General features: G+C 45.0%; 1 protein-coding gene across 2 annotated transcripts in view; it reads left to right on the plus strand.

Annotated features, from left to right (window-relative positions):
* The window catches only part of mcoln1a (mucolipin TRP cation channel 1a), a 50543-nt gene that overhangs the window by 917 nt on the left and 25302 nt on the right, over positions 1-24324 (plus strand). For both annotated transcript variants that reach the window (XM_048617861.1, XM_048617862.1), the window contains exons 2-4: positions 9198-9418; positions 18985-19152; positions 22173-22329. In XM_048617861.1, the coding sequence (XP_048473818.1) occupies positions 9198-9418; positions 18985-19152; positions 22173-22329 (546 nt within the window). The remainder of the gene's footprint in view (positions 1-9197; positions 9419-18984; positions 19153-22172; positions 22330-24324) is intronic.

Consider the following 24324-nt stretch of genomic DNA (forward strand, 5'->3'; position numbering starts at 1 on the left):
AGTTTTGGGATATCTGGGGCTCTGCTCTTAGTATCCTGCGCTTACTGTTGTGGAATGGCTGTCGCAGAGTATGTTGTTTAAATCCCTGTGACCAGTCAACCAATCTGTTGATTGTGGCATTTCTAGTTGTTGTTCAGGGTATTGTCTTTTATTTTTCTACATTCTGTGACCTCGTCTCCATTCTACTCCCACTCTCCCGTAGTCATGTGGTTTCGGACGTCTGTTGGAAGCAGCTAAGATCACAGCTGGTCTAAAATTTGTTCTGTTTGAGTCGCCTTGGAGTTGTCTTCTCCCTATGTGTATGTGTGGATGGAGCCTGTGTATATCTGGTGTGTTTAGTGGGGTGGTGGGGGGTGGGGTATTTAGAGGGATCTATGAGATGCGTGGTCTGGATTCATGAGGATGACAACATATGAAAAATGGGAACAGGGGCCTGAAGCTTGTTCAGTTCTATTCAATCCTGACTTTCTGCACCTCCATATGTTTTCTTGCCTTATCCTAAAACCTTGCCCAACAATATTGAAGGACTTGAAGAATAATGGGTGCAGTGAGCTGCATAATGACAACTTGCCCTTTATAAAGCACCTTTCAAAATACAGCAGGAAATCCCAAAGAGCCTTGTCAGAAATTCCACGTTGAACTGCATCAGGAGACATAAGGACACACTTTTTTTGAGGGGTGGGGAGGAGGTGGCCCTGAGCTTGAGGTCTAGGCAGTGGAAGGTACAATTGCCAGTGGTGTTTTGACCAAGCAGGCTGGAATTGGAAGGCTCCTGGTTGAGCCAAAACTCTGCACTCAGTTCAGCTGAAGTGGGAAGACGGGGATTGCTAAGTGGGAAGAAACTGTCTGAGGTTTCAGCTTCTGTGTGTTTGTGCAATGTGAAGAAGCTACTGTTGTTTGTAAAATTGCACTTCAGAATGAGTCAGCCTTTCCTTTAAGATAGAGGAACTTAAACCAAAGCAGCTTTGCACACGACCTGAGGCGTGTGATTGCGTGAGGTGGTTTGTGGCTAAATTGCTGCCTTTGATTCTCTCTGCTTCATTGCTCACATACGGTGAACAGGGCATGATCTCACAGCGCCTTCTATCTGTTCATCCCTAATTCAAAAGCAATTAATGCTAGAAAGGTGAAAAATTGGGTTACCAGTCAGGAGGATGGTTACCTTAGCTCATCTCCAGTCTCTCCCTCAAGTAGTTGAAACTGGTGCAAATACTGCCGCTTGTAGACTGAGTGACAGAGGAAGGTATCAGATAATTTCTTGGTCCCTGGAATTATGGCATGCACTGTGGCTGCCAAGTATTAAACTGACTGAATGTGCCAGTCTTCTCTTCTGGACAGCCCATGGCTTCTGTGTTCAGCATCTTGTACTCCAGTCATTCTGTTCCACAGACATCAGTGCATAATTCAGACTGTACCCCAATGCCGCACAGTCGCAGGTGTCTTGGTGATCTGCTTCCTCAGGTGCACGTAAAGGATCCATGTTTGGAAGAAGCACATGGATGTTTTTCTGCCAGTATCCTCTCCAGTATCTAGCCTTCCAGCAGCATCACTAAAATGAGCATAAATCTGATTTTGACTGTATTGCCTTGCTGTGTGCCAACTGGCTACAGAGCGATTTGTGGCATTCTGATGTTATGGAGAAATTTAATGTCTTTTATTTTACACGGCTGTCTTGTTAGTGTGACTCAACTACTGATCAGGAAGTACAGTGGGCAAAGCTGGTCTCTAGTCCATAGTAAATGAGAGGAACACTTGTATTTATACTGTACCTACCGTGACCACGAGCATGTCAGAATGTTGCACAGCCAATCGTGGATGACAACTTAGTGTTCCAAGGTCTGGATTCTGAAGATCTTACGGAAGCTGTTTTCTAATTATACTGTTCCAATTTCTGTTTCTTGATGGTTCCATATAAAAATTGACTTTTCCCTGTGCCCTCTGCCCAGTTAATCACCTTAGCCACTGCCTCTGGTGCAGCAAGAGGGACTTTGCTTCAGTGGTTATGGGTGGCATGGTGGCTCAGTGGTTAGTGCTTCTGCCCCACAGCGCCAGAAGACCCGGGTTCAATTCCAGCCTTGGGCGACTGTCTGTGTGGAGTTTACACATTCTCCCCATGTCTGTGTGGATTTCCTCCCACAGTCCAAAGATGTGAAGGTTAGGTGGATTAGCCATGGGAAATTCAGGGTTACAGGGATAGGGTAGAAGTATGGGTCTGGTTGGGATGCTTTTCGGAGGGTCACTGCAGACTCGATGGGCTGAATGGCCTCTTTTCCACACTGTAAGGATTCTATGATTTTAATGTATGGTATATCTCTTCTGGTTTCCATTTCCATGCAAGCTCATGTCTCAGATTCCCCTGCTGACTGTGCTCAAGTCAGTGCAGAATTGCTGTGCTGCACTTAGTACCTCTTACCTTGGCTGGAGGCTGAGTAAAGGACCTGGTACAGAATTTAGCCAGGAGACTGGCTCCTGTGTTGTGCTCCACATGAGCCTGGAATGAAACTGCTGCTTGCAAGAGGAAGACTAAAATTCTTATGAAATGAACCGAACAAATTGGATTCAGCTTCTGGAAGAAAGTACAGGATGGCCATTAATAAATCCAACAGGCAAATCAGGAGAAACCTCTTTCCTCTGTGTAATGTATAGAGTCCCCTATTGCAGAGAGCGAATTGCAAGCACCTTTAAGGGAAGCCTGACAAACACCAGGGGAAAGGATTCAGTGGTTTTGTTGGTAGCATAGGAAGATGTTCTTTTGGAACCTAAATGCCAGCACAGACTACTTGGGCCAAATGGCCTGTTTCTATGCTGAGAACTCCATATATACTTATTAAACAAATGCAACTCGAGCTGGGAGTGTTGAGTCTCATTGTACTTATGGTGATCGGCATGGTTTGGCCCTATAATCTGGAAGCTCCTTAGTCCCAATATGTTTTCCAGGAGCTGGTAAGGGGCTTTAGAATGGATAGTTTATTCACCCAGCCCAGACATCATGGGCTGGAAGATCTCTTTCTGTGCTGTCACTTTTCCTATGGTTCTGTGGACCTGTTTGACTGGCTGTCGCCAGGCAGTTCAATTCCTACTGGGCCACTGAGATTTCTATCTCCTCTCTGGCCTGCTTCACAAAGCTGCTGTAATCCTGGGATACCGGGGAGACATCGGTGCCAGATCAGGTCTCCCAGGGTCAGCTGATTCGATCCATTCCACAAGTATTTAAAGAGGATTAAGTTTATAGGGTGGCTGGACAGAGTTGGTACAAAACACTCTTAATCCTCAGAGGCAGTATTTTTTTTTTCTTTCAGCTGCCTGATTCCTGTGATCATTGTTGCTTGTATCATTGTACAAGTTGTCTCTCCAGATATCTGCTGGGAACAACTTTCCCTGAAGGAACCTGAAGCTGTGGAGGGCCTTTTGATTCATCGTGCCCCTGTCAGCGCTGTTTGTGACCTATTGCCTAGACCATTTTCCTATGTGTGTTCCTATTGGATTAAACTTACACTAGTTACTGATTCCTTGACTGGTGCATGCATTTCTTTACTTGAAACTTCTCTCTCGTTTTTATTTACAAGCCCTGTTCTCTTTCCAAAGGTGCCCCTCAGATTGCAGTAGATGTGGAATTTGAAGAAAAAGGGATAGTAAACATGAGAATGGCCTGAAGTTTACATAATGCCTCCTGCCCCCTTGGGACATCCCAGTGCGGTTTGCAGGCGTGACGTTTTGATTTCGGCCATTCACCCACAGATGTGATGCAGCTGGCTGTATGGTCCTGAAAACAACAGATGTTGGAGATCACAGCGGGTCAGACAGCATCCATGGAGAAAGATCAAGCTAACATTTCTAGTCTAGATGACTCTTCATCAGAGCTGAAGTGAAGTGTGGAGGGGACAGCATTTATCTTATAGCTTAGAGGGGGTGGGATGTTAGGGTAGGGTGCTAGTGGAGAAAAGATGTTATAGTTCAGATTGAGTTATTGGAATATAAGAATGGGAAGGAGGTAGAAGTGGGCTGTCTAGGATTGGGAGACTACCAGGTTGGACTAGTGGGCGGAAGATCTCTGGAGGTAATGAGGTCAGTGACAGTCCTGACAACAGAGACTTGATCTCCGGAGTCCTGCAAGGACCCCATCCCATTCTCCCAGTTCCTTCGCCTACGTCACATCTGTTTGGTTTATGCCACTTTCCAACACAGCGCTGCTGACACAGCTTGCTTCTCCCATAACCGTGGTTTCCCACCCACTGTGGGTGACAGGGCCCTCAACCGCATCCGACCTATCACCTGTGCTTCCACCCTTGTCCCTTCCCATCGCTCACAACATTATGATGAGTTCCCCTTGTTCTCACTTTTCAGCCCACCAGCCTCTGCATTCGAAGGATTATTCTCTGTCATTTCAGACAACTCCAACAGAACGCCAACACCAAACACCTTCCTCTCACTCCCCCTGTCTGCACCTCGCAGGGATCGTTCCCTCTGGGACACCCTTGTCCATTCCACAACCACCTCCCGCCCCTTCCACACGGCACCTTCCCATGTCACCACAGAACGTACAACACCTGCCCCTTCACCTCCTCCCTTCTCACCGTCCAAGGGCCTAAACACCTTTCCAGGTGAAGCAGCATTTCACCTGTAACTCCTCCAATCTTGTGTATTGTATTCACCATGGAGTATCACCATAGAGTCATACAGCATGGAAACAGACCCTTTGGTCCAACTAGTCTATGCCGAACATAACCTCAAACTAAACAAGTCCCACCTGCCTGTGCTTGGCCCATATCCCTCCAAACCTTTCCTATTCACGTACTTACCCAAATGTCTTTTAAATGTCAAAATTGTACTCTCATCCACTACTTCCTCAGGAAGTTCATTCTACATGTGTGCTGCACCCAATGTGACCTACTCTACACTGGAGAAACCAAACACAGACTGGGTGTCTGCTTTGCGGAACACCTCCGCTGTGTGCAAACATGACCCCGAACTTCCCATAGCTGGTCACTTTAACAGAGTGTCCTCTCACATGCCCATGTGTCTGTCCCCAGCTTGCTGCAGTATTCCAGTGAATCACAACTCAAACTGGAGAAACAACATCTCATCTTCAGACTAGGCAGTTTTCAGCCTTCTGGACTTAATACTGAGTTCGACACCTTTAAATTGTGAACCAACTCCCATTTCTTCCCTTTTAGCTTTACTTGTTACATACTGTCACCAAATCCTTTCCCTCTTTCCTGTCCCATCCCGGCGAGACTCTGTCCTTTCATATCTGGCAATTAGACACACCATTGTTCTGCCATTCTCATAGTTCAGACTAACTGATCAGAATATCAACATCTTTTCTCCTCCAGTACCCTACACTCACTGCCTCCAACCTGTCCACAACCCCCCCAACTATACTATAAATGCTGCCCCCTCCACACTTCACTTCAGCTCTGAAGACGAACTCACTCCCCATGGATGCTGTATGACCTGCTGTGATCTCTAGCATTTGTTTTCAGTACAGATTCCAGCATTTGCAGTAATTTGCTCCTACATACTGGCTGTACTGTCCGTTTTATTGAGGATGACTTGGAGCCGAGCTCACTGCCCGATGGACGGGTCAGCAAACACAACAGTCCAACGCTGCCACTGTCGCTCTGCTCTCCAGCTTTTGGAGTGTCTACTCGGATGTATTCAGTCCCTGGAGTGGGACCTTCTAACTGAGAGCAGTGTGTGCTGTTGCATAATTGCCTGTTAATCACTGTCCTCATTAAATGCAATGGATCTAACTGCTTTAATACTGGGTAGCAATAGCTCTGGGTTGCTATTCGGGTTCTTTTCCTTTTGTTGTTTGTTCTTGGCAGTATGTTTTTCTTTTATTCAGGAATGGCATGTGGGTGTCACTGGCAAGGCCAGCACTTGTTACCCACTCTTAATTGCCCTCAAGCTGAGTGGCTCTTTGGGCCGTTTTGGCTCAGTGGTTAGCACTGTTGCCTTGCAGCATCAAGGACCCAGGTTCGATTCCATCCTCGGGTGACTGCCTGTGTGGAGTTTGCATGTTGTTCCTGTGTCTGTGTGGGTTTACACTGGGTGTTCTGGTTTCCTCCCGCAGACCAAAGATGTGCAGGTTAGGGTGGATTGGCCATGCTAAATTGCCCACAGTGTCCAGGGATGTGTAGGCTAGGTGGGTTAGTCATGGGAAAATGCATGGTTACAGGGATAGGTTGGCGGGGTTTGTCTGGATGGGATGCTCTTTGGAGAGCCGGTATGGACTTGATGGGCTGCATGGCCTGCTTCCACACTGTAGGAATTCTTTTGATTCTATGATTTAAGAGGGCAGTTAAGAGTCAGCCGCGTTGGTGTGGGTCTGAAGTCTCTTGTTGGTCAGACCAGATGACAGCAGCAGATTTCCTTCCATAAAGGACATGGGTGAACCAGATTTTGTTTTATTTTTGTAGTTGTTATGGTGACCACTATTAGCTTTCAATCTCTAGATTTATTAATCAAATTTAAATCTCATCAGGGGCTGTGATGGGATTCGAACTGCTGTTTTCACATTTTTAACCTGGGCCTGTGGATTCCTAATGCAGTGATGTTAATGATATGTCATCATCTCTTCATTCTCCTTGAGATTCTGCAGGAGACAGCCTGGATACAGTGATAACAGCATATTGAACCTGGTGAACCTCACAGCTGAGCTCCAGCCGTGGGCCTCACTTACTGCTCTCACGTGATGCTAAGTGCAGTCAATATATATGAGACGCTGATGTCTTGCTATGTATTATATCTGCTACATTTTGGAATTCATTGCTTCTAATTGGTGTATGAATGCAAGTTCTTAAATCTGCTTAAGGACAGGGAGTAGCTTAAGATACCTAGAAAATGGGAGGGAATCTGATTACAATAATTGTTGTTCTTGTGATTGAAAATTAGTCCACAGTTTCCTTATTGGTATCTATGTAATCAAGTTTATAGCAACATGATATCTGACCAAATATTAGCTTTAGGTATGCAGTTCTATACTTTAACCCTGTGCTAGTATAATGTCTGAGAAAATCCTTCTCTTCTGCGTATTTTTCCTACTTTTAGAATGCCCTTTTGCTTGCTTATGTGCTTTGCTCCAAGATTGTGTTTGGGCTTCCGGCATACTTCATGACACTACGTTGAGATGTTTGTTTGTGACAAGTGTTGCTTGAAGGTTCGTGGTCTCTGTTGAAGGGATTGGCCATTTATTCACTATTAGAATCAGTTAAATAGCACGGGAAAAGGCCCTTTGGTCAAAAACAACCAGCTAACTATTTAAATCTCATTTTTCAACACTTGCCCCATGAATTTACATGCCATGGCAACACAAGTGCACATCTAAATACTTCTTCAATGTCATAGTCATACAGTCATACTGCATGGAAGTAGACCCCTCGGTCCAACTAGTCCATGCCGAACATAATCCCAAACGAAACTAGTCCCACCTGCCTGTTCGTGGTCCACATCCCTCCAAACCTTTCCTATTCATGTATCTATCCAACTGTCTTTTAAAAAAGAATGTTGTATTTGTACCTGCATCCACTGCTCCATCAGGAAGTTCATTCCACACGCGGACCACCCTCTGTGTTTTTAAAAAAAAAAAAAAAATTGCCTCTTATATATTTTGTAAATCTCTTTCCCCTCACCTTAAAAATGTGTTCCATAGTCTTGAAATTCCCCATCTTAGGGAAAAGGCCACTACTATCAACTCTATCTATACCTCTTCATTATTTATAAACTTCTATCAGGTCACCCCTCAACCTCCTGTGCTCCATCGAAGAAAGTCCCAGCCTATCCAGCCTTTCTTGAGAACTCGAACCTTCCATACCCAGCAACATTCTGGTAAACTTGGTTTACTGTATCTGTTCCTCCCGATGTGGCTCCTCTACATCGGTGAGACCAAGCGTAGACTCAGACTGTTTTGTAGAGTATCTGCGCTCTGTATGTGACAAACAACAACACCTTCTGGTTGTGATGAGGCTTTCTGCCTGTCCCACCCTTGCAGAGTGAGCTCCAAATTCCCATTCCCAACCCCCGCTGAGGTGAAAATGTTTTCCCTCACATCTCCTTTTAAATCTTCAGTCCTTACCTTAAAGCTGTGCTCCCTGAGATGGGGAGAAATGTCCTCACTGTTAGAGTTGTGCACCTGGGAATTCACCATCCCAGAGGACTGTCACTACTCACTCAACAATACACACAAAGCTGAGATTGGCAGATGTTTCAATGCCGTTGAATTGAGAGAGCGTGGGAGCGAAGGTGAGTACATGTTCTAACTGAGTCTGTGATCTTATTGAGTAGTGGGGCAAGCTAGAGGGACTGAATGTCTGACGCCTCCTGTTTCTTTTTTTCAAGCAAAACATTTTTATTAAAGTGGGATGTATGGGAGGGACAGTGAGCATGTCTACAAGCATGGCACAATCAGCTGCATGATCGCTCATAGCTCCTTACTTTGATGGTACATTGGACCCAGTGTGTGAGCTGTTTCTTTCATGGCTTAGTCACTTTGCTGGTAATGACTCTCAAACAGCAGTACGTCGAGTGACTGGATGTTGTATCAGTACTTGTTGAGGAAGGAGCGTTAATGAGGGAACTGTGAAAACCCCTGTCCTCCCCCTCAAGTGGAAGCCCTCCATCTTTAACTCTTCAAGTGAAGAAGGTGCTTTGGACTCGGATACCACATGAGGTCCTGTTAGCGACTTTAGAAAGCCATTTGATTTGTACTGTTGTGACGTGGCTTATGGCACAAGAAGAGGTGATGGTGATATCTGGGAACAGTTTCCTCTGAGCAGGGGTGAAGGATAGAGTCACCTACGTACAGTAGGAATAAGCCTCTGGTCTGCTCTGCCATTTAATTAGTTCGTGACTGTTCTGTTTATTGCATGTTATCCCCTAGTCCGATAGCTGTCACTCCTCCCTTACTCATCAAGAATGTATCCACCCTTGCCTTAAAAGTGTCTCTGCTTACACAATGGCACTCAAAAGGTGGTGGGAGGCTGGGAGTTGGACTGAACCACAAAGGCTAATGTTTGAGATAACACAGTGTGGAGCTGGATGAACACAGCAGGTCAGGCAGCATCAGAGGAGCAGGAATGCTGAAGTTTTGGGTCTGGACCCTTCTTCAGAAAAAAACGTTTGCTAACGTTTGCTGCTTGACTGCAAGTGTAACTCCAGATCCTGATTAGCATTTTTCTTCTCTGTTCCTCATTCAGAAACTGCAAAGCTGCTGGCTCCGGTGAACAGCTATGGCTCCCAGGGCGGCGTCCATGTCGTGGGCCCTCAGCGCACCCTTCCATCCCAGGGGCAAGAGGAGGAGCTGAGGAGGAAACTAAAATATTTCTTCATGAGTCCCTGTGATAAGTTCCGAGCGAAAGGCCGGAAACCCTTCAAACTTCTCGTACAAATATTGAAGCTCATCGTAGTCACAGTGCAGGTAAGGAGTAACCTTGGAGAAATCTGCTGCGTGTGAGATTGGAACAGAAGCTACACGGACTCTGGAGGAGCCTGTGATTAAAAAAGAGGAGAGTTTAGTGGTAATCTCAGTGGATTAGTAACCCAGAGACTCGGGGTAATACTGCAGGGACATGACTTCAGATCTCGCCCTAGCTAGAATTTAAATTCAGTTTATTTAACAAAAAAGAATCTAAAGTCCTGTAAATTGTCATAAATACCCGACTGGTTCACTTTAGGAAAATAACCTGCTGTTCCTAACCAGTCTGATCTACATGTGACTCCAGACTCTCGGCAATGGCAATGACTCTTAATGACCCTCAAGGGCAATTAGGAGTAGGCAAATAATTCTGTCCTTGCCAACGCTGTTGACACCCTGTGACGGAATTTAATAAAGGAACCTGATGCTCTGAATGGTTGCAGGGTATTCACTACTAGAGTCATAGATATATAGCACAGAAAAAGGACCATCACATCCGTGCCAGTCAAAGCCAACCAAATAATATTCTAACCCCATTTTTCGACACTTCCCCTGTGGTCTTGTATGTATCGGAACACAAGTGCTACTTAAATGTTTTGAGGGTTTCTGCCTCTCCCATCCTAATGTGCATTGAGCTCCAGATTCCCACCACCCTCTGGGTGAAAAAGGTTTTCCTCACATCTCTTGTAAACCTACAGCCTCTTACCTTAAAGCTATGCCCCTTGGTCATTGATCTCTCCATCAAGGGGAAAACTTCTTCCTGTCTACCCCATCCATGCCCCTCATGATTTTATATATCTCAATCATGTACCCTCGCAATCTCTGCCGCTCCGAGGAAAACAACCCCAGTCTATCCAATCTCTCTTCATAACTGAAACTCTCCAGTCCCAGGCAACATCCTAATAAATCTCCTCTGCACCCTCTCCAGTGCTGTCACACCCCTTCTGTAATTGCACACAATATTCTTGTGTGGCCAAACAAACATTTTATACAATTCCAGTATAACCTCTCTGCACATAAATTTTATGCTTCGGCTAATAAAATCAAGTATTCCATATTTCTCCTTAGTCGCTTTATCCGTCTATTCTGATACCTTAGGGAAACAGTAGACCTGCACACCAACGTCCCTCTGTTCCTCAGCACTTCCCAGGGTCCTACCATTCATCATGTATTGTTCGTCCTGCTCAAGTGCATCGCCTCAAATTTATCCGTATTGAATTCCATTTGCCACTGATCAACCCATTTGTATTGTCTTATAGTCAAAGGTTGTCTTCCACCCTGTTTGCCATCCCACCAACTTTTGTATCATCAGCAAACAGAGTGGTCAACCTCCTACGTTCATGTTTAAATCATTTATATAAAACCACAAACAGCAAGAGTCCCAACACTGACCCCTGTGAGACTCCATTGGGCACAAACTTCCAGTCAGAAAAACACCCCTCAACCATCACCCACTGCTTCCTGCCACTCGGACAACTGTAGATCCAATGTGTTAAATTTCTTTGGATCCCATGGGCTTTTGCCTTTGCTGTCAGTGTCCCATGCAGAGCCTTATTAAAAGCTATTCCAGCTGAGATTGTTATTTGTCTGTACGTTGACGAGATGCGCAAGTTTATAAATGTTATTTCCTCCATTTAGGAGGAGACCTCTAAGTTCCCATCACTGTCGTACATTGTTCTGACTTGGACAGGTATTTGAAGTCTCTTTGCCATCAATGAGTCCAAATCCTGGAATTCCCTCCCAAAGGTTACTAGGGATAAATCCCACATCTTGCCTGCGCATTTAAAAAAAAAATCATGATCCAGATAGTAGCTGGCCCAGATCAAGGCAGCACCTGAATCAGCAATGCCCACATCCTCTCAGTCATAGTCATACAGCATGGAAGCAGACCCTTTGGTCCAACCAGTCCATGCCGAACGTAATCTCAAGCTAAACTAGTCCCACCTGACTGCTCCTGGCCCATATCCCGCCAAACCTTTCCTATTCACGTACTCATCCAAATGTCTTTTAAATGTTGTAATTGTACCCGCATCCACCACTTCCTCAGGAAGCTCATTCTACATGTGAATAACCCTCTTTGTAAAAAAATAAAAAAAAAAAAAAAAAAATTGCCTGTCATGTCTTTTTTAAATCTCTCTCCTCTCACCTTAAAAATATGCCCCATGGTCCTGAAATCCACCATCCTAGGAAAAAGACACATGTCATTAACCCAATCTATACCCCTCATTATTCTATAAACCTCTGTAAGTACACTCCTCAACCTCCTCCACTCTAGTGAAAAAAGTCTCAGCCTGTCCAGCCATTTTTTATAACTCAAACCTTCCATACCTGGCAACATCCTGGTAAATCTTTTCTCAATCCCCTACAACTTGATAATATCCTCCCTGTAATAGGCCGACCGGAATTGTGCACTGTATTCCATAAAAAGCCTCGCCAACATCCTTTACAACCTCAACATGATGCCCAACTCCTATACTCAAAGGTCTGAGCAATGAAGGCAAGCTCAAGACCTTAAATTCTTTGATTATAGTGATTAAGGAAATGAGTTTAGCTCCTGAATGTCAGGCTCTGGCTAACTGAATGTTATATGTTCTCATCATGAGGAATTAATTACAATAATGTACTATGTTGCGAAATCTAAAGAAAGGAGCTTGAAGGAACACATTGCATTTCTGTGGTGACTTACACTCAATGCCCTTTGCATCCTGTGTAGTAATTTTGATGGGTAGTGACTGTTGCAATGTGAGAAATAAAGCAGCCACTTTGTATCAAGCAAATTCTTACAAACAGCAGTGTGGTCATCACCAGATAATTTGGTTTTTGTCTTTTAGTTGATGGCCAAATGCCGAGGATTCTGGTGAGGATTTGCCTCCTGTCCTTTAAAATAGTACTCAGGGAGACACCCAGCTAAGGAGACTTGGCCAGCGATGAGTCTGGTGGAGCTCCATTGCATTCCCCTCCGTGTGGCAGATATATCCTTCCTTGGATAAGCATACCAACGCTGTAAACACTATTTCAGATGCACTGCCCTGCGTGGAACTGGATGCTACATTTTAATTATGCCTATGGACATCACTAATGAGACTAGCATTTACTTCCCCACCTTAATTGCTCAAGAAAGTGGTTGTGGGCCTCTGCCTTGAACTGTTGTAGTCAACAGGATGGAGTTGTACCCACAATGTGAGTAGGGAGAGAGTTACAGCATTTTTACTCTTTGGTGAAGGACTGGCAATATTGTTCCAAGTCAACTTGGTGTGTGGTTTGGAGGGGAAGTTGCAAGTGTGCCCTGGAATGCGTTCAAAATTTGATGAAGGAGGACCAAGAAATTGATAAAGGAAGGGAATATGGAAGTAAAGAGCAAAAAATCATCAACACTGACTATAAAGCTTTTTAGCTCTGTAAAAAGGAAAAGATTTGCCCAGGCCAATGTGGGTCAATGACAGGCAGAGCCAGGAGAATTTATAATTGAGAGTAGGAAAATGGCAGAAAAAAACAAGCAATTACTTTACCTCTGTCTTCACAAGGAAGATGCAATGTCTACTGGAGCAGCAAAGAACTGGGAGGAATTGGCATTAGTAAGAAAGTAGTATGGAACAGTTAATGGGATTGAAAGTTGTGAAATCTCCTGGTCCTGATGTGTTGCGTTGCAGTGTGTTGAATGAGGTGGCTGTAGAGTTAATAGATGCATTGATGGCCATCTTCCAAACTTCTTTGGGTTCAGCATACTGGAAGGAAACAAGTGTAACCCCACTGTATATGAGAGGAGGGAGACAGAAAACTGGGAACTAGAGATGTCAGCCAGTCGTCGGCAGGAAAAATGCTGGAAATGATTTACAAACTGGACACTTAGAAAATAGTGGTAGGGTTAGACAGCCAGCGTGGGTTTATGAAAAGGGGAATCATAGTTGATCAATCTGGAGATTTTCGAGGCTGTGACTAACAGAATAGACAAGGCTAAACCAGTGAATGTGATGTATTTGGATTTTCAGGGGGCTTTCAATAAGGTCCTGTACAAATTACTAAGCACCCATGCCCCCCGTTATTCCCAAACTTTGCATGTAGGCACCAAATGTACAATATTTTCAAGTCTGTTGATGGTGCAGAGCTAGGTGGGAATGTGAGTTGTCAGCAGGAAGCAAAGGGGTTTCAAGGAGATTTAGACTGGCTGAGTGAATGGGTAAGAATGTGGCAGATGGAAGAAGGTGAAGTTATCAACTTTGATGAAAGAAACAGAAATGCAGAGTATATCTTAAATAGTGAGAGATTGGGCAATGTTGATATCCAAAGGAATCTGGTGTCCTTGTTCAGATGCAACAAGGAATGAGGGAGGCGAGTAGCGTGTTGGCCTTTGTTATTGCAATATTGTATTGGTGAGTACAAGAGAGAAGGCGTCTTGTTGCAATTGTATAGAACATTGGTTTACCATGTCTGGTGTATTGTGTACTGTTTTGGTTTCCTTGCTTAAGGAAGGTATGCTTAGTAATACAGCATAGAAACAGACCCTTAGGTCTGCACTGACTAGATATCCTAAATTAAGCTAGTCGCATTTGCCAGCATTTGGCCCACAAACCTCTAAACGTTTCCTATTCATAGACCCATCAGATGCCTTTTAAATGCTGTAATTGTACCTGCATCCACTACCTCCTCTGGCAGCTCATTCCATAACGGCAGCGTACTCTGTGTGAAAAGGTTGCCCCTCGGGTCCCTTTTAAATCTTTCGTCTCTCTCTCTCTCTTTTATCTCCTTTAAAACTATGTTGTCTAGTTTTGAACTCTCCCACTATGAGAAAAAGACTTTGGATATTCACCCTAACCATGCCCCTCATGATTTTATGAACGTCTATAAGGTCACCCCCTCAGCCCCTGATGCTGCAGGGAAAATAGCCCCAGCCCATTCAGGCTCTCCCCATAGCTCAAACCGTCCAAGCCTGGCAACATCCTTGTTAATCTTTTCTGAACCCTTCCAGTTTTAACAACATCCTTCCTATAGCAGGGAGACCAGAACTGCTATAGAAACCCAGCAAAACTCACCAGACTAATCCCAGAGATGGGAGAGTGGTTTTATGATAGTTTAGGAGACTGGTCCCGTGCTGTCTGAAATTTAGAGTTGAAGGGGATCTGATTGAGACATAGGCTAGTCTTACAGGGGTCAGCAGGATGGATGCAGCAAGGATACCTCTCCTGGCTGAGGACCCAGTTTCAGGATAAGGGGCATGCTGTTTAGAACTGAGATGAGGAATTTCTTCACCCAGAGGGAATCCTGTATCCCAGAGGTTGTGGAGACTCCGTTGTTGGCCATGTTCAAAGCAGGGATTGATATATTTTTAATATTTAAAAATAACTCGTATTGGGGAAAAGTGTGGGGGGAAAATGACATTGAGGTAGAAGATTGGTCATAATATAGTTGAATGATGGAGTAGGCTTGCTGGATCAAATGGCCACCTGCTCATATTTCATATGTGCATTTCATCTACTGTCCGTGTCTTTGAGTGGTAGAGGTTGCAGGTTTGGAAGGTGCTGTTGAAGGAACCTGGGTGAGCTGCTCCAAGCAGTCTCAGACCAGTAGTAGCCAGCATTTTTCTGAAAAAAGTGGCTAGTGTTTATGGGAATGGTGCTTGCAAGGAGCACTGGCACATGAGGTCAATGGCAATAGGAGGGTAACTGTTGTGCGGACACAGTGCTGTCAAACATGGACTCATGCAGGCAAATGTATTTATTAAATATGGTAAATGTTTGTTAAATAACTAAGGAAGCAAACTAAACAATAATCAGAACATCACTTACTATTATTTCCTGCTGCTATTTCACTAAGAGCACACAATAAAGGTGAAAATTCACGTATGTATTGTGTAACACCCCCCACTGCTGACGCTCAGTCACAACAGTGTGTACTGTCCACGAGATGCGCTGCAGAAATGCCAAAAGCTAGTCAGCACCTCCCAAACTCATGACCACCACCACCTAGAAGTACAAGGGCAGCAGATACATGGGAACACCACCCCCTTGCAAGTTCACCTCCAAACTGCTCACCACCTTGACTTGGAAATATATCACTGTTCCTTCACTGTCGCTGGGTCAAAAACATGGAATTCTCTCACTAAGGGCATTGTGTGTGTACCTACGGCACATGGACTGCAGCGGTTCAAGAAGGCAGCTCACCCCGACCTTCTCAAGGGGCAATGAAAGGTGGGCAAACAAATGCTGGGCCCAGCCAGTGATGTCCACGTCCAATGAGTGAATAAAAAAAACACAACGGTATCGAGGTCACAGGGCCAACTCACTCGTGTTGTAATTTGCTAATTGGGAATACCAGTCATCATGTCCTGACCAAAGGCTACCCTGGTCAGCATGGCTATAGACTGATTGAGGCCAACTTCTGCCCAAAAGGATTTAGTTGCCTTTTCTTGCGAGATCATGGCAGTGATTTTTTTGGTGTGTGCCAGCAGACTTCACTGTATACTTTTGCTATCCGTGGGTATCACTGAAGCCATCATTTTTTTGCCCACCTTAGTTCCCTTGAAAGCAGTTCAGTCACCCATGTTGCTTTGGGTCTGGAGTCACATGTAGGCCAGACCAGGTAAGGATAGCGTACTTCCTTCCCAAAAGGACATTAGTAACGCAGATGGGTTTTTATGGCAATTACTTGCAGTTTCCAAATCACCATTCAATCCAGATGTTGTATTGTCTTTCCAGCCACTGTGGTGGGGTTTGAATTCCTGGTTCCAGGACATTAGCAAAGCCTCTGGATTACTAGTGACATTACCACCCCGCGTTGGGCCACAGATAGTGTCATAGAGATATACAGCATGGAAGCAGACACTTTGGACCAACTCATCCATGTCGAAAAGATATCCTAAATGAATCTAGTCCCATTTGCCAGCAGTTGGCCCATATCCCTCTAAACCCTTCCTGTTCAAATACCCGTCCAGATGACATGTAAATGTTGTATTTGTACCAGCGCCTGCACCCACCTCTGGCAGCTCATCCCATACACACACCATCCTCTGTTTGGAAAAAGTTGCCCCTTAGATCCCTTTTAAATCTTTGCCCTCTCAACTTAACCCTACGCTCTCTGGAGACCAGAATTACATGCAGTATTCCATAAGTGGTCTAAACCAATGTCAGGTACAGCTGCAACATGACATCCCAACTCCTATACTCTGTGCACTGACCAATAAAGGCAAGTGTGCCAAGTGCTGCCTCCTCCCTGTCTACCTGTGGTTAATCCTGATTCAGGGCTATTCCAGCAATGTTGGATGAGTGAGCTGTCTTCCTGTGAGTCAGAAGGAGCAGGAATGTAAGTCTCAATTGTCTTCTGATTCAGTAGCCAGTTGCAGTGATTTACTGCTGTATTGCTGCTCCTGCTTCCCAGCTAATAACAGCAGGAACTTGGCAACGGGGTAATTACCAGGTACCTGGCAGAACTCCCAGAGCTTTTTATTGCAATAAATCAATTTAAGATTGTCAGGGCTGTCATATAACTGATCTCACGAGTAACATTGTTCATTGCCAGTTTCCTCTCTACATAGTCTTTTCATTCCATTCCTGCATCCTGTAAAATGGGGACCTCTATTAGGGTGATATTGTAGTTTGTTACCACTGACCGCGCACTGAGACAGTAATTCAATATCCACAGTCCTTTGAGGTGTTTTGGTAATGTGTCAAAGTGCCATAACTGGGTGTTTAGAAACAATGGTTTGTAAAAACAAACTGCTCAAACTGCACAAATCGACTGCTTGTGGTAATTTATGCTGATGAGCGGAAATTACCATTTGAGATTTTAAAAATTCTTTCATGGGATGTGTGCACCAAATGGCAAGGCCAGCATTTATTGCCCAAACCAAATTGCTGCTTGAGAAAATGGTAGTGGGGTGCTTTATTGAACGATTGCAGTCTGAGGGATGTAGGACACAGCATGGTAAGGCAACTCCAGTTGACCCAGTGACAGTGAAGAAACGGTGATATCATTTCAAGCCAGGATGGTGTGCCACTTGGAGGGGAACTTGCAGGTGATGATGTTCCCATGTCTCTGGTTGGCAAGGGGTGCAGATCATTCTGGAGTGGAAGTCTTTAGTACGATTGTGTCTTTCGTTCCATTACAACCATGTGAAAAGTATTCAATATTGCCTTGTGGAGTACACATCCGCTCCTTTGGGTACAGCGTGTTCTGAAAGATAACGATGAGGTGAATTAATCAGATTAACTTTGAAACCATTGACTATGATAAAGTTGACCCCAGGATGTCTGCTTCTCTCTTTTGGCTCAGGGTGGTGATGCAAGTCTTGCAGGGCTTCCAAAAGTTGGGGGTTGGGAGCCCTGGTGAGATCGCAAGTTCAGGCAGCATTAGCTGTTGCAGACTGAATTAAAACAGCTACTGTGCTGCTGTCTTGGCCCCTACTCCCTGACACCTCCGTTCTCACTGGGGGGTCACAACAATTTTCAAACTGCACTACGGGGTCCCTGTGGGGAAGCAATGATTTATTGCACGTGCTGTTGTTAGGTTAGTGGAGTACAGGACCATTGCCCGATAGCCAACCTTCCTGCTATGGCTGTGCATCACCTAGGATGTCAAACCTGTGCATGTTTGCTTCCTATAAAGACAAATAAATCTTGTATTGTTTTATTATTTATTCGTGGGATGTAGATGGTGGTTTGACCAGCAACACCCCCTATTACCACCTATCCGTAATTGCCCAGAGGGCAGGCAAAAGTCAACCACGTTTCTCTGGGTGTAGGGTCACATGGAGGCCAGACCAGATCAGGACAACAGTTTATTCCCTAAAGCTCGTTATTGAACCAGATGGGATTTTCTGACAATTGACAATGAATCTCTGGCCATCATTAGATTTGTCATTCCAGGTTTTTGATTTCAAATTCCACCATCTGCCATGGCAGGACTTGAACCCGGGTCCCTGAATATTTCCTGGGTCTCCGGGTTAATAGTCCAGTGAAGAAACCACTAGATATTGTCCCACTTGGTATATACTGTCTTTTGTGACCATGGGGGCACCCCAAAGCACCTTACAGGCAATTAAATACTTTAAGTGTAGTCACAGTTATAATGCATGCAATACAGCAAGATCCACGTTGTAAAAATTCATTCAATTGGATATGGGTGCTGCTGGCTGGGTCAGTCCTGAGTTAGCCTTGGGAAAGTGGCAGTGAGCTCCCTCCCTGAACTGCTGTATCCCATTTGATGGAGCAATGTGATAGTGACCAGATAACCTGGTTTTGTGATGTTGACTTGAAAGATGAAAAATTAATGAAAAAGCTCATGTGATCTCTCTGTTCTTTGAGGGACAGTTTTCTTTTTACGCACTTACATGAGAGAACAGAAGGGGACCTCTGTTAAATGCCACATCTGAAAGGTGGCACAATCTGACAATACGACGCGGTACTATGGAGTAATGGAGTGGCAGCCTTTAGTTTTGTGCTCAAGCCCCAAGAATGGGATTTGAACCCACAAACATCTATGGAATGCTGCCAACTGAGCTACAATCTAAGCTAGAATATCAAATGACAGAGCCCTTTTAACAGAGTCTGATGCCTCTTGCTAATTGTTTTCCACAGTTGATCCTGTTTGGGTTGAGTAACCAAATGGTGGTAGATTTTACAGAAGAAAACACAATGACATTTAAGCACCTCTTCCTGAAGGATTACACAGATGGGTCGGATGATTCCTACGCTGTGTATACACAGAAGGATGTCTATGATTCTATTTTCTACACTGTTGAACAGGTTAGTAGCTGTCATTCTTCCTCTTCTTATGGTTTGAATACTTTGCAGTTTTCTCTTCCCGTTAACCTGCCAAATTGAACTTTCTGGTGGCAACTAACGAAGCAAATGGATATTTCAGCATGTAAGTTGAACAGGGTAAAAATACCATATTGTAAAATAATAACACAAGATTGTATCTTGTTGAACGAAGGAGCTTGCTTGTATAGACTGTCGTTCATGAGCTCAGGACATCCTTGTGCATGTTGCAGACAACTAAGTAATTTTTAAAAGGTAATTGTTGTCCTTTGAGGAAGGGGCCAACTTGTTTGCACACAACAAGCTCTCTCAGACAGCAAAGAGCAGGTAATTTCTTTCAAGGAAGAAAATGCTGGGAATAATCAACAGCATGTGTAGGGAGAGAACAAAAATTAACATTTCAAGTCCATGATCTCTCATCAGAACTGGAGAAGGACAAAAAATGTAATAGATTTTGAGTGAGACTGGGTGAGAAAAGTGACTGTGGTGTCTTGGAAGGCGAGAGACATTCAATGACACAGCTGGTCTTAGCGGGCCAGTGAGGGACAATGAAGGGGAATGAGCTGAAAGATGCAAACAAACATCCCATCAGAGAGGATGGCAGAGCTTCAAAGTGCATGTTCCTGGTTGAGAGGTGGTAATTAAATGAGCATGAATGAAAAGCAGAATCTCTGGAAATCTGAAAGAAGAATTCAAGTTCTACCTTGCCCTATCTTGTATGTTACGCCAATTTACTCCTCTTTGTCATTGAGCTATACAGGGTGTGCCTACTGGGTATGATCCAGTCCTTTCCCCCAGTACTCTCACATGCCCTTCTCCTGGAGATGCAGGTTTTCTTAATTCATCCATGGGATTTGGGCATCGCTGGCTGCACCAGTACTAATTGCCTGTCCCTCATTGCCTTTGAAAAGGTGATGGTGAGCTGCAGTAGCTCACCCTGCTGTGTGTTGACCCACAATGCCCTTAGGGAGGGAGCTCAGCATTTTGACCCAGTGACAGTGAACAAAGTAATATATTTCCAAGTCAGGATGCTGAGTGACTTGGTGGGAACTTGGTGGTGGTGTTCCCATGTATCTGCTGCCCGTCTACTAGAAGGAAGTGATTTGTGGGTTTGGAAGGTGCTGACTTAAGGACCTTTGAATTTTTACAGTGCATCTTCTAGATGCTACACACTGCTGCTACTGAACGTCAGCGGTGGTGGAGGGAGTAGATTTCTGGACGTGATGCCAAACAAGTGGGCTACTTTGTCCTGGATGGTGTCAAGCAGCTTGAGTCTTGTTGGAGCTGCCCCCATCCAGGCCATTGGGGAGTATTCCGTCACATTTCTGACTTGTGTTTTACAGATGGTAGACTGGCTTTGGGGAGTTCGGAGATGAGTTTCTCGCTGCAGTATCCCTAGCTGACCTGCTCTTGTAGCCACTGTGTTTATGTGGCAAATCCAGTTGTGTTTCTAATCAATGATAACCCAGAGGATGTTGATAGTGGGATTATGGCGTAAATGTCAAGTTGAATGTTCAATTAGAGCTGGAATCCTGAGTGTTTTCCCTGAGCCACCCCTACCCCAAGACGCTTAATGCAAAATTGCTGGCGTCCTTCTGCAGCATCAGGATGATTTAAACAGCTTCAGCTTGTAGATTGGGCCTGCAAGATTGAGGGTTCAAATTTCACCCCAGCACTTGTCTGCTATCAAACTGTCCCTGAGTGCAGTATAGAAGGAAGTGGCTGGGTTTGCCATCAGCCTTTCTGTTCAGGTGGATCTTTTCAATAAACAAATCTGTCATCAGGATTCAGAAATCCCAAAGAAATTTCTCCAGAATCCTAGTATGTTCCTTTCTCAGTCAGTATCACTGAAAACAGGTGATTAATCTCACTCGTTATTTAGGATCTTGTGCCTGTATGTTGGTGATGCCCACAACACTGGCTCAGAGTGTTATCTCTTAGTCTTTTATGTTGCTGTTGAGTTTCCTTCCTGTACTTCTGGGGATGCTGAATTTTATGGATATCCAGACTCCACAGGAGCCCTGTTCTTTTGAACTGTTTGTTCGATGTGTGTGTGTTAAAGGCAAACTATGGCAGAAATGGGGCAAGAAAGCCTAGGCTTCACACAGGACAGGATGGAAATGGACTGTGAATTGAAGCAGAGTATTGCAAGAACTGGACAAAGGTTTGGCTGAAGAAGTGGCTTTTTAGATTAAGCAGGGAATTCGAGGTGATGGCATCGGCAGTTGAAAGCACAGCTATCAATGGTAAGGAGAAGGCATTGCCCAAATGACAAGGGCTTATCAAAGTGGACTCGGCAATCAAAGCTAACCTCGATTCAGAATAAATATGCTCCTTTTCCTATCTCCAGTCATTGTCCAGCGATTGCTGGTAGGTGTGGAGTGCAGACACTGTAGTGATGCTGCTCAGACACTGAGGGGAGAGCCAGCACCATCGAGGTAGTGTGGGAGAGAGGGGAAGAGCCTGTATAAGGCTCCTGTCCCAATCCTGAGACTCGAGTGGGTATCGCAGGGCGGCAACACACTCATGCAGAGTTAAACAATTGGGCTTGCCTGGCTCCTCCAGTAGACATGGCTCTGTTTCAAAGTAACCGATGAAACCTGACTCCTGGCTAGTGGTAAACCACGCCCTGATCACTAAGGCAGATTAAGTTGGTCATTGCTGTTTGTGGGATCTTCTGATGCAGGTAGCCTTCTGAATTTCTGCATTGCAACAGCAATGACGGTCCTATGATATTTCACTGCTGTAAAGCTCTCAAGAAAGCTGTTGTGGGGATATAAGTTTCTTATTTATTCATCAGCCTTCTCCTGATACAATTTTGAAACTCCTGCCCCTATCTGCTTATGACTTGATTCAGATTTGTAGTTTGTGTCCCTGCCGTTTTGACTGTGTACTGTCACATTGCTCAATGTCCCTGACAGTGCGGTATCTTGGACCTGCATTGGCTGGATGGACCATGCGCGACTGCAGAGCAGCTCAAATCCGATACTTTATCTCCCTTGTAGTACCTGGCTCTGCAAAACCTGACTCTGGGACGGTATGCCTATGTGTTCAGCAGTGACGAGAATCACACTGCTCTGCAGCTCTGCCAGCGCTTTTATAAGAAGGGCAGCATCAATCCTGCAAATGACACCTTCAACATCAACCCGCGGGTGATAACAGGTAAGAGATTCAAGGTGGTAGCTGGTGAAACCAGTGACTAACGCTTTTTAAACTGCATGTCCATTTTCATTCTGCAGAGCGTGTGTGATTGTGTACATTTTCTTCCCTGTCATTGCGTACTTTTCAAAATTTGGGATATGGACAATTCTAGCAAGGCCAGTAATTATCATCAGTCTCCTTCCACTTGTGTGCCCACGTGAGTAGTCGATGGCTGTTTTCTCACCTGCCTGCTGTGATGGCAGTTCCAGGATTTAACCCAACCATCAAGGGGCAGAGACATGTCAACATTGGAATCATGTGAGAATTGAAGAACTCTGAGCTGACAGTGATCCTATGATGGTGCAGTTCCCTCCACCACCTCGATGGGAAGTGATGGGCTTGGGCGTTGCTGTGGGAGCAGCCCATGCAGTGTCCTGGGGGAGGGGGCAGGTATGAGTGGCATTGATTAACAAACCGCAGTGCCTCGGATATTTTCAAGCTTTTTGAGCACCGTTTTGCTTGACCCCTTGAAATGAGTGGTGGGTTTTCCAGCACACTGCTGACTTGAACCCTGCAGATGGCTAAGGGGCTATGGCAGGTGAGAGACCATCTCTCGTAGTCAGTGTTGATGTAGCTGGTTTTGTCTCACTCCCTCCCCTGTGCCCCATGGCCCTGGCTGCCTGCAGAGTCCCTTCTCATGTTGAATTAAGTGGGGAGCAGCAGCAGTTTTAAACCATTGGAACTTATTGACTTTTTGGAGGCTGAGGAATGACCTTATAGAAGTTCATAAAATCACAAGGGGCATGGCTAGAGTGAATAGCCAAGGTCTCTTCCCCAGGGTAGGGGTGTCCAAAACTAGAGGGCATAGGTTTAAAGTGAGAGGGGAAAGATTTAAAAGGGACCTGAGGGGCAACTTTTTATTTGCAGCCGGTGGTGTGTGTATGGAATGAGCTGCTAGGGGAAGTGGAGGAGACTGGTACAATTACAACATTTAAAAGGCGTCTTGATGGGTACATGAATAGAAGGGTTTACAGGGATTTGGGCGAAATGCTGGCAAATGGGACTAGGTCAGAGTGGGCTGTCTGATTGACATGGATGAATTGGACTGAAGGGTCTGTTTCTGTGCTGAATGACTCTAGGACTCTAATTTGATTACATTGCCATGGCAGCAAGCGACAGGGGCAGGCCTGTGGATTATGGGAAGGTGCTGGTGGGTCACTGATCACCTCGTTCTCCTGTAGAGCTGGAACAGTGGAAAAGGCTCTCATCCTTCTACATAGGAAGGTTAGCTCTTCTATGCTGTAATTTAATTTAAAGCATCTTCAACTGCAGGAATTTAATTTGCTGTGTCAGAGAAATTACAAAGATTCCTTGCAGCAAGGCATCATATCTCAGTGGGAGGGGTGGTGACCATATAGAACTCCAGTCTTTTTCAAAGATGATATCACTTCTAAATAAATCAGCTGCACTTACATAGTGCTTGTAACTTGGTACTGAGTCTGAGTGAATGTCCTCAACCAAAAATTTGACACTTTGCGTCCTTATAAGAGAGTAGTGCAGGCTCTTAAAGATTGGTTAAACATGATGGATTTTATGGAGCATCTTAAAAGGAGGGAATCTAGAGCTCAGGCTCCAGGCAGTCATCAATAGTGGAGTGATTGACATTGACATTGGGTTGTGCGAGAGGTCGGAATCGGAGAAATGCAGAGATCTCGGAGGGTTGCAGGGTGAGAAGAGTTGAGAATGATGCAGGAGGGCAAGACCATGCTGACATTGGAAGTAGAGGTGTTGCCAACAGGGGAACTAGTGCGGGTCAGGGAACATGGCTGATAGGCAGCAGCCTGCAGTAATGTGATAGGCTGGATTTGAGCCTGCAGCTCCCTCCCTACCCCCACCACCGTGTGTCTATTCTACAGCAGCACCATCCAATAGTGAGTGCCATTGCACTACCCCCAGGCAGTATGAGCTCCAAGGTACACCCAATGTATGTGTGTCTGTCGCTGATGGGGTTGTGAG

Source organism: Rhincodon typus, chromosome 38, assembly GCF_021869965.1.
Source record: "Rhincodon typus isolate 14 chromosome 38, sRhiTyp1.1, whole genome shotgun sequence".
Lineage (NCBI taxonomy): Eukaryota > Metazoa > Chordata > Chondrichthyes > Orectolobiformes > Rhincodontidae > Rhincodon > Rhincodon typus.